The sequence below is a fragment of the Miniopterus natalensis genome, chromosome 1, assembly GCF_054644295.1.
Source record: "Miniopterus natalensis isolate mMinNat1 chromosome 1, mMinNat1.hap1, whole genome shotgun sequence".
In the NCBI taxonomy this organism is placed as follows: domain Eukaryota; kingdom Metazoa; phylum Chordata; class Mammalia; order Chiroptera; family Miniopteridae; genus Miniopterus; species Miniopterus natalensis.
Genome location: NC_142081.1, coordinates 139,732,517 through 139,743,576, shown reverse-complemented (window position 1 = coordinate 139,743,576; position 11,060 = coordinate 139,732,517). Strand labels below are relative to the sequence as shown.

The following is an 11,060-nucleotide window of genomic DNA, read 5'->3' as shown; positions in this document are numbered from 1 at the left end:
TTTATATCCCTTTGACTATTAGAACACTATTATTATAATTAATGTCATGTATATCTGTGAATTAGAAAGAAACCAACATTTATTTAATACCTATTATAGTCTTCACTCACTCATTAATTTTTTATTTTCTATATATATTTTAAATTGATTTTAGAGAGAGGAAAGGAGACAGAAACATCAATCGGTTGCCTTCCATACATGCCCTGACCAGGAATCAAACCCATCACCTTCTGTGTAGGCGACAACGCTCCAACCAACTGAGCCCCACTGGCAGGGCCATCTCATTAATTCTATTTAATATCCTCTTATCCATGCGGTGAAGCAGGCAATATTGTTTTTATTTCACAAAGGGAATATTGAGGCCCAGAGTGTACATAAATTTCAAAGGCTGCACTGAGCAAAAGAACAGACTTCATGTCCAGGCCCCTCTGTGCTGCCCAGCAGCCTCCGGGCAGTTCGGTGTCTGGACGCCTGCAGCAGTGTCCTGGGGATTTCACGCTCCCACAGCCTGGTCTCTGTGTCCTGTGGTGGTGTGCATGCTGCAACTGGCAGATCCCAGCCTGTGGGTTTCACTGGCCACTGACCAGGGGTACTTTGCTACAGAAGGAAGGATTGTTAGCAGCCAGGCATATTCATGGTCGTAATGAATAACCTTTTCAAGTAAGGTACACTGGGGAGAGTAATTCATGCTAAATAAACTCAAAAGAATTCATTATACATCTATGTAGATAGTAAAATACTTGATTTTTAGAATTTTAATACTACATTATAGAACTAATTTAGTACATCCCAACATTTTTTTATTATTCAACTCATATGTAAATGTTTTAATTTGTTGTGACCCCAATTCCACTTGCCCTCTGATAGAAAAACGAGAAGAGGATTGGAAATTAAAATGGCAGGCAAGGAAAGCTGGAGCTGGTGAGTTGGCTGATAGGACAGAACAAATGGAAAGGCAGCGCTGCCACACCAGCTGCACAACATTAGATCATGGGCCACATTTAAGAGGGTGAAATCTAATGGGGGGAAGACAAGGTAGGGCTCATGGTCTAGAAACCAGTTACGCAGCTGTAGGAGGGGGAGAAGTGCCTTCGCAGTAAGCGTGCCAGACTTTAGAGTTTTAGTGGGTAATGAAATCAAGGAGAGGACCCTGTGTTTTTGCTGCCAAAAAGTTGGGTTGTTTCCCTAGAAATATGGTATTTTTTTTGAGAATGGAAAATCCACTTTGGTGGGTTCTTTCTGGTCTGAGAAGAATAGAGATAAATGTAGGTCACTCAGAATGCTCTGGGTGGAAAAGTGTTTCAAAGCCTGTGGAAGAGCAGGGCAAGAAACCAGAGTGCTCAGCCTGGAGAAGAAATAGTGAAATGGGGCTGCTTTTCAAATACTTGACTGACAACATCTATCACCATTGTTCTGTGACCACAAAGGGGTGGAAGTCGGCCTAGTAGGTGAAAACTACAGAGATCGATTTTGGTTCACTCTCTGACAGAACTTCCCAATAGAGCTGTCTAAAAAGAGCTCAGCTGATGTTGAAGTAAGGAGCTCTCTGTTGATAGAGGCATTTGACTGGGTGACGTATGGCAAGAGGTTTTGAGCCCTGGATAAGTGCTGGGCTAGAAACCTCTTACACCAGCTTTGAGAGCCTTGGCCCAGAATGGAATGCTCAGGTAACCCAAGGAGACTGGTGAGCAGCAAGGTTCCAGTTGGAAAGTGGACAGGAAGACCAGAGGAGGGCAGGGAGTTGGAAGGTCAGGAGTGCATGGTATCTATCAAGTTGGAATTGCAGATGGGCTTTTTAGAATGTGTTGGGGAATTCTCCAAATTCTGATGAAGAAATACTAACAAAGCTTCTGATGAAAAATGCCTGTTTTTCTTCTAGGATGTTTAGGTGAGGTTGTATGTGTGTAAATATAAGCCATTTAATGAATTATATCTCTGAATTATCTAATTACCAAGCTAATTGTTTACTTGTTTCTATCTAGATTATACCACGTGTAAAGGAACATATATGTTTGGATTTGCACAGTTATGACTGATTTTTAATGTGCATTTCTTATCCAAGATCCAGATATGTAAATATTCTTAAATGCTAATATCTCCAGGAAGAGAAACCTTCAATTAAATAAACTTACAGCTTTGAGAAACAGCTGTAAAATAATCGCATTTGCTAGCTGCCCTTCCTTTTTGCTCCCTGGGTTTTGTTTATCACATTCCATCTTAAACTTAATTGTGAGATAGTGAAATTAATACATCCCTCTAAGGAATGGAAAGTTGTGCAGCCAGCAGATGTGGTGATTCACTGCAGGCACATAGCTGTGGCCCTGACGATACACCCCTTTCTTGTAATGTCAAGGCAGCACCTGGGGTCCTTTTCCTGGAACCCTGATCAATGGGGATCAAGGGTTAAAAGCAGCTGACTCCATGCTCTGTCCGCTCCTCGTAGCTACAGGAATTCACTTAAATATATAACAAGCATGCCAGCATGTACATACAAGTATGTCTGGTGCAGCATTAAAAAGTATTATCTTGAAATACTTGTAAATGGAAAAATAAATCCACAGTGGAGATAAAAGCTGCCTTCCAGCCCTGGCTCACAGTTGCCCTCCCAGATGCAACCAGTTTCTTGGTTATCTTTCCAGAGATATATTTGTCCATACAACAGCAAAGCACCCTCTTATGTACCTTGCTTTTGTCACTTAAGGATATGGTTTTAAGAGTTGACATGAAGAACAAAGATGTTAAAGCCAGAATACCTGAGCTGAAACCCAGCACCACAGCTCACTAGCTTTGACCTTGAGCGAGTCACCTAACCAGGGGTAATCAATAGTATCCTTTCAACATATATGAAGCATTTAAAGCAGTGCCTGTCCCAGAGTCACCATTCGAATAGCATTAGCCGTTGCTGTTGAAGGTTGTCCTATGTCAGTACCTACAGAACACGCTCATTCTTATTGGCTGTTACTCCATCATTCCTCACATGTTCCCTTGTATTTAACCAGCCATCCACTGGGGAACATTTCAGTTGTTCCCAGCCTTTTGGTAGTTCAGACAATACTGCAGTGGACACTGTCTACACATATCATTTCACATATGTTTGACTAAATCTGTAGGATAAATTCCTAGATGTGCAATGCTGAATCAAAGGGAACTTGCATTCTGAATTTTGAATTTTGATAAATTTTACTAAATTGCCCTTCATAAGGGTTATAGCAACTTATATTCTCACAAACAATATTTAAGGACCATCCCTAACACTGATCTTACTAAACTACTTTTAAAAATCTTTTCACAATAAAATAAAATGAATTTGGTAAAGTCGACCATCTTTTCACATTTTAAAAGTCTATTTTTTTCCTGAGATGCTTTTCTTTTGTGTTCTTTTTATTATTGATTTGTAAATTCTTTATGTTAAAAGGAAACAGTCCTTTTTCATGTGTTGCAAATCTTAATTTTTTTGCTTGTCTTACTACTTTATGGTATTATCTTAGAGCGAAAATCTGGAAGCAACTTAAATGTTCTTCAGTTAAAAAATTGGCTAAATTATTAATGGCATACTTGAAGCTATGAAAAATGTCTGTATTGGTTGACATAGAAAAATGGTTCATATATTTGTGAAAAAAGCAAGTTATAACAATGCAAAAAATGTTCACAGAGCAGTTCTGTGGAGGAAGAGCAACTGTAGCCTCATTGCTCATGCTTTACATTGTAGAGTTTTAAATAACTCTAAAAAGGGTTGTCTGACTCTTATTAGGGTGCCTCGGTGGGCTAGCTTGCCTTATTTGCAGGCAGCATCTGGCAGTGATATTAGTATACATTCCACAGAGACTTAAGATAATCCTTGTTTTCTTAAAACTTGCAGGTTAACTGTAATAACCTTATATCTTAGTCTTAACCAAAATACCTGTGATGATTCAAAAGCTGACTTATGGGGAGACCTTTAAAATCCATCTAAATATTGTGGCCTAAAATACCATTTCCATTAATTTGGGGGGGATGGAGGTGGTAGGATAAGAAATTGTGTTTGTTGTTGGTGATTCAAGTGTATGACTCAAAGACCTATTTCTTTGCAGTGTTTTGGTTGTTTTCCCCCCCTGTATTCTTAGAACATCACTTATTCAACAAACGGCATTACACTCCTACCGTATGCTAGGAATGTGATGGGCGCTTTGGGGAAACAGTTGGTTCTGACATCAGAGAGTTCATATCTCCTGGGGGAGAGAAGCAAGCAGACCAGTGATTCCAACCTGAGGGCAGCAAGTGCTGAATAGGGGGTCAGGCAGCTCTGAACTCAAACCTTTACTCTGCCATTCACTGGGTGACACCTCGGGTGACTTCACCTCTCAGAGCCTTAACTCTGCATCTGCAGGACAAGCCTTCACTTCACAGGCTTGTTAGCGGGGCTCACGAGATGCCCCCGTGGAGCACAGCACGGCCTGGCCCTGAATTCATGCACGGAGATCACCTGTTGGTCTCCGACGGCTCAGAGAGCACTTGAAGAAGTCACTTGAGTGACTTCCAAACCTTATCGTGTCTGACACAGATTAAGCATAAAAAACAATGGTTGTCTTCTCATTGAAAAGTAAGTGGAGTTTCTACCAAAACAGATGCATGTGTTGAGCATTCCCACCACATTTTCCTGTGGATAAGTCAGGGCTGAAACAGAGAGAGTGTTTTCAGTTGGCTCCAATAAAACAGCCGGAGAGGAATGTCATTTGTACTTGGAGCGATCTTCAAAATACCGCTTGTAACTTTCGCTCTCTTGAGAGGCAGCCTTCCCCCGCACTGCTGCTCAGACTTTCCCCCCTTAATTGCAGTTCCTCTGACAACCAGGGAGACCCACGCCACAGCCCAAGGGATCTGAGGACGAAGTGACCTGCCCAAAGTGACAGTTTTTATTAACATTTTGCGTTCATGTATATGTAATCAGAAATTTATATATTACATTATATTTATTATATTATATATTTATGATATAAAAACATTGTAAACCACTTATCTTTACATAAAATTGCTGCTCCAGGAAGCTGGAGGGTTTCCAGACACCTCTGCAGCTTCCTGGGGTGAGGTGCACAGTGTGAGAAACAGAACAAGCTCGGGGCGTTTTGTCGTTGCTGCGAATCCTCGCCTGAGAATATTTTTTTCTGTTGATCTTTAGAGAGTAGAAGGGAGAGAGGGAGAGAGAGAAACACTGATGTTAAAGAAACATCGATCTATTGGTTGCCTCCTGCACGCACCCTGGTGGTGGCCGGGGATCAAACCTGCAACCCAGGTACATGCCCCTGACTGGGAATCAAACCCCAGACCCTTTGGTGTGCAGGCTGATGCTCTAACCACTGAGCCACACCAGCCAGTGCAGCTCTGGGCATTTTTAAAGGACTATTTTCTCTCTAGAGTTTCTAAAAAAAATAAAAAGCAAGAAGAGATAATGAACAGATTTAGCACCCTTTAAACCACCATCTGCTCCACCGCCTGGAGGTTAATTATCCGTGTAGAAAATTCTCCCTGACAACTTCAAGTCAGCCGCCCCAATCAGCCAGCCAGTTTGACAACATAATCATAACCTGGCGAGGATCAGAGGGGGTGAAGGTGTGTGTTTGTGCATGCCTGTCTGTGTCTGATCATATGCCACCGCAAGTGTTCCCAGTGTTAGGGTTATTAATTATTGTGCGTCCTTGGAGAAACTTGCCTCTCCATGAGCACAATGAGTGTTTTCTGTAAACACAAAACCATGGAATTTGAGACAGGCATAGAAATAAGTCATATTTTTCTCCTTCAATAAGCTGGGAATTCTTTACAAATGATTGTCACAGTGTGAAGTTTATTAAAGCAAAAAAAAAAAACCCAAGGTACAACTCCTGTCCACACCGTTTGGCTAGGGAGGGGTGTGGGCGCCCACGCACAGCCCTGCCTTTCTCGCTGCAGGTGGACAGTACCTGACCGTCTCGGCAGCCAAGGCCCCGGGGGGAAAGGCGGCTCGCTTGGTGCTACCTCTCGGCCACCTCATGCATTCAGGCGACCTGTGCCTGTCGTTCAGGCACAGGGTCACTGGGCTGCACTCGGGCACGCTCCAGGTGTTCGTGCGAAAACACGGGGCCCATGGAGCGGCCCTGTGGGGGAGAAACGGTGGCCACGGCTGGCGGCAAACCCAGATCACCCTGCGAGGGGCCGACATCAAGAGCGTAAGTAGAACCGCAGAGGACACGGACCTAGAGGTTTTCCTTTCCAAGGGGACCCTGGAGTCCCCCTTGGAAGAAGCCTTGTTCCCGGCCTTAACTCAGGCTCAGACAGAGGTTTGTGTTTTTCCCTGGGCACAACTCCCTTCCTTGCCTCGGTCTTTCATCACTCTGCTCCTTCCTGCGCTCCTCATCGTAACCGAGGACCACCGCCACTGTCCCCACCCTGGGGTAGACCCCTTTTACTGAAAAAAAATTAGTAATTGAAAAAGGTAAAAATGTTAATGGAGAGATACTTCCAAGGGCAGGGGTGGTGAGCTTAACCCTTCCTGCTCTGCCTTTCATTCCTTATACTTCAAACTCTGACCACCAGGAGTTGCTGTAAAGTGTTTTGTTTTTGCAAAATGTTTCTGTAAAGTCCGTTTCTTCCCCCTTTGCCTCAGAGATCATAGTTGAGCAGCCTTGGGTGGGACCCAGGCAATATGCTTGGAAGACACTGTTCTATTCAGGACAGGATATGGGGAAAGCTTTGATGGAATATATACATTTTAGCTTCAGTAATCAAGTCACATGGAGCAATCAGGTGATCTGTACCACCTCGCTGAAAGAATGGATGTATTTGGAAGAAGTGTCTTCTCTATGTTGATGCTTATAAAACTGTTACTATGAAGAGATTCTGCATCTATGCCTGTCGGTATAGTCTCTATGAACTCTTTTGGAAAGAAAAGGTAGACTCCATTAATACAGCTTTTATCATAGTCTTGAATTTTATCTTACTTTGATTTTTCTTAATATGTATTATTAGAGAAAGAGAACAAGATAAATCATTTCAAATCACAGCACAGACAGGTTTCTTTTGTTTTTAAAAGCAGCAAGAATGCTATAAAAGAGAAAATGTAAGAATAGTGCAAGTCCTTGGTCTCTGCCTAAGTAAAACAACACTGCGATGGGATTATGGAGTTTGATTCTGTTCCATTTTTCGACCAAGCTGTCTGAGCCCACTGGGGGAACTGGGAGGCGTCAGATACAGGCTGCATGGCTGTGATCTTTTAGACCTTCAGCTCTCACCATCTGCACCTTTCCATCCCATCCCCCTTTTTACTTTTAACCTTGGTAATCATTGACAGAAGTGTCCACATCATAAGCGTTCCTAAATTGAAGCGGTCTATAGTTTAGAATGGCTTTTAAAGGGTAACTGAATCTGAGTAGCGTGGTCTGATTAAGTTTCTACCAGAAGGCAAGCCTCAGGTGACATTGTTCTCTAGTCTTCCCTTCTGTTAAGTAAGTTTACTATTTAGTGTCGGGGGAAGTTTGCCTTTATTTTCCTAAATGAGCAGGTATGGGGAAGGGCAGAGGAGGCTTGATCAGTATGTACCTTCTCTCCCTAGGTCATCTTCAAAGGCGAAAAAAGGCGCGGTCACACTGGGGAGATCGGATTGGATGATGTGAGCTTGAAAAAGGGCCACTGCTATGAACAAGAGCAACTCCGCAACTAGCAGTGAGCTCCGGTGTCACTCCCTCTTCTCTTTCTAACCTTCACCTCCTGTCTTCTCCCTTTCACCAGGCCTCGGAGAAGAGTGGGTCAGTGGGTCAGAGAAAGTTTGCTCATTGACCCAGGTCTTGTTGGCCTGCTTTTGTGCAATCCCAGTGAACAGTGACACTCTCCTTGAAATAGAAGGGGCATTTGTAGACACATACAAGCCATCTGGGTGTTACCTTCCATCCTGTGGCTCTTTTTGGAACTGGCCTTCTGTGTGTGTGACCTGTGCCATCCTTCATCCTGGTGACAAGGTGTTCCTTGTAGCAAATTCTGGGTGACATTTTCAAAAGAAATTTGTGCAGATGGCCATTGCTGTTATCTGTTCAGTGTTGTACCATGAGTAGTATTGACTTCCCCTAAGACCTGTTGTACAATGTGCTTGTGAAATTCGATTCTTCTCTCCACTCTTAGTTCTGGACTGATCTGAACTCTTTTACTGCCATTCACTTCATAAAAGAAGGGTGTGTAACATATCAAAATGCATTTATTCTTGTTATCTGTATTTTTCTTTTAAAGACAATTATGTAAAGTGGGCACGTAATTCCTCGTTAGTATTGTGTTTTGTGTAAATGTGCTATTGATATTAAGTAGTTACGTGTTCCTGATATTTACAGACTCTAGTTGCAAGGGAAAAGGCAGCTTGTGATCTTTTGAATTAAAAAATACACGGTGACATGTTATCCAGTTCTATGACCTTATATCAGTGGCAAGAGAATTTTGGAAATGGTGTCAGGTTGTGGTAGCGCAGGGATGAATATCTTAATGACCTTGAGTTTGATCCCTGCAAAGGATAGTAAACCATTTAGGTTGACAAGAGCTGCAGTTAGCATATAAGACCCTTACTGTTGCTCACTACGCTTTAAAACCAGCAGCTTTCACCCTGATAACAGTTCTCTCTGGTAATCTGTAAGAAGCTGGGAGAAAGTTCTGGCTGTTTCAGAGGAAAGATTCTGTTTATGGAAGCAGGGTGAGGAGAAGCATGGGGAACAGCTCCGTTGGAATAGATTTTCATACTAATTTTAAAATCAGTATAAATTTAGGCAGCTCTAGCTTATAACTTATGTGCCACATGTCAGGATGGGATAGGGAGCAGTCCCATGCTTTGAGGTGTTGAATGTGTCGGAACAGGATTCGCTTACACACTAGAGCAACGGGACAAGATCGAATTCTAAGATCTAAAAATCCTCAGCTAATATATTTCCTCCTTGCATATTTTAACTTTATATTAAAAAGTATATAACTTTTAAAATGCAACTTACTACTGAGGCTTTTCCTCATTTCTGATTCAGTAACCAAAATATTTTCTGCCGTTTTTGCCAGGAATCACAAAGATGATTAAAGGGTTGGAAAAAAAATCTATGATGGAAAATTAGAGGAACTGGGATTATTCGGCCAGGAGAAGAGAAGACCGAGGGGCAAATCATTGCTGGTTTTCAAGTGTATGAAGGGTTGGTACAGAGAGGATGGTGACCAGCTGTTCTCCACATGCACTAAGAATAGAACAGGAGGAAACAGGCTTAGACTGGAGTATGAGGGAGCGTTTTCTGGCAGGGACAGCTGTTAAATTAGAATCCCTTATAAAGGAGTGTGACTTTCTCTCTCTCTCTCTCCCCCTCTCTTTCTGGAGGTTTTTAAGAGATTAGATAAAAATGTGTATTTAAGGAGGTTAAGGATGTTTAAGATAGAGTAACAGATTCCAGAATCTCCCAAAATATGTTTTGATCCTATTACTGTGTAATGAAAATCTCCAGAACTAAGTAATTTGGACTAGGCCAGGGTTTAATGTAGGCATTTCCCTCTTTGGCTCCTAATGGAAAGGAATCAAAAGGGGACAAATCCACCAAATGCTGTGCTCACTAAAATGCCTCTCCCTTTATGACAAACCTAGCAGTATTAAAACAATAGCAAAACTGCCCCCCCCCCAAAGTATATATATTTATTCCAAAAAGAGAACATAATGGACAGATGTTTTAGTATCTCAATGTCCTAATGTGATGGTGTGGGTTTTTTTTCCTTGAAAAAGGTATAACCCTTTCATTTTTTCAATGGGTGATACTTCAGATTTTTAAAGAGACCATAACAAAGAACACAGTTTACAGAGACTTTCAACTGGTGCATTCTCTCTGCAATGTGTGTGACCACTTAACTTGGCCACTGATACGGAGTGCCATGCCCAACACACCTGCCAGGCCCTTTCCTTCACCCAATTGGTATATCTCTTTCTCTTATCAATTGAATCTCCCAAATTCCACAATGGTAATGTTATTTGAACAGTAGGTATAACAGTGTATCTTTTGTCATTTAACCTGGTGGAGGCAGGGCAGGAGGGGAGTGTAAATCAGTGAGCCTTTGAGCGGGGGCCAGCAAATATGGCCTTAGAGCCCTTTTTAATGATTCTTTCCTTTTTGTTCATCTAACTGCACAATTGAAGATGAAAGGGGAAAATAATTGAAAATTTCACTTTTAGGTGCCAATAATGCATTGCACTAAACTGATGGAAGAAGTTATCCAAAGTACTGTATAACATCTTGTTTATTATTTAATATTTTCTAAAGTGAAAAATGTTAGTGGTTTTCCAAACAGCCAAATAAAAATAATTCTTTGTAAATAAAAACACTGTTAATAATAGCAGTTGTCTATTGTTTTGAGTTTTGTTTTGTTTTTTTAATTGAGAAAATATTTACTCTTGCCATGATTGGGGACAAAAATATTACGCAAATTATCATGCTTTGTAGGTTATGAGATATTGATTCAGCATGGACAGGGAAAGAGATCAGATCACAGAACACATGCCTTACCTTAGCAAATTGCTTTAGTTTTCTTATATCTCAATTATAAACATTTGCCTCAAAATGTTTTATGGAAAGGCAGGGTACACTGTCAGCAAATATCTAAATATATATGAATTATGAACAAAAAGCCTTTTTACTAGTGCTGATTTTGTTAATTTATGACATTTTACTCATATTCCAACCTTTTCTAATGGAAAAAACAACTAGAAAGAAAGAAAATTAATGAAATGCAAGACTGAAAATAAGTTATCCTACAAAATTATAGAGAATATGGTTAAATAGCTTCTTTCTTTCCAACCCCGGCAGCTAGGACACTCAAGTTTTAGGAAAGTACATACTTTAAGAAAAGGTAAAGAAAAACTGCAGCTCCCTTATCTCAGAGAGCCTTAATCATCTTAGGAGATCTAGAAAACTCATGTTTTCTGAGTATGTTAAGAAATTAAAAAATAATATTGCAATAACTATGTATGGTGCCAGGTGGATACTAGAAATATTGGGGGAAACACTTTGTAAAGTATATGATTGTCTGACTACTATGCTGTACAACTGAAATCA

The 11,060-nt window shown here is 41.2% G+C and overlaps 1 protein-coding gene across 4 annotated transcripts in view; it reads left to right on the top strand.

The window, feature by feature from the left end:
* Positions 1–10,341, top strand: part of NPNT (nephronectin) — a 76,049-nt gene extending 65,708 nt beyond the window's left edge. For all 4 annotated transcript variants that reach the window (XM_087826249.1, XM_087826253.1, XM_087826244.1 and 1 more), the window contains 2 exons: positions 5,923–6,179; positions 7,562–10,341. In XM_087826249.1, coding sequence (XP_087682375.1) covers positions 5,923–6,179; positions 7,562–7,669 — 365 coding nt within the window. In that variant the 3' untranslated portion in view covers positions 7,670–10,341. The remainder of the gene's footprint in view (positions 1–5,922; positions 6,180–7,561) is intronic.
* The last annotated feature ends 719 nt before the right edge of the window (positions 10,342–11,060 follow it).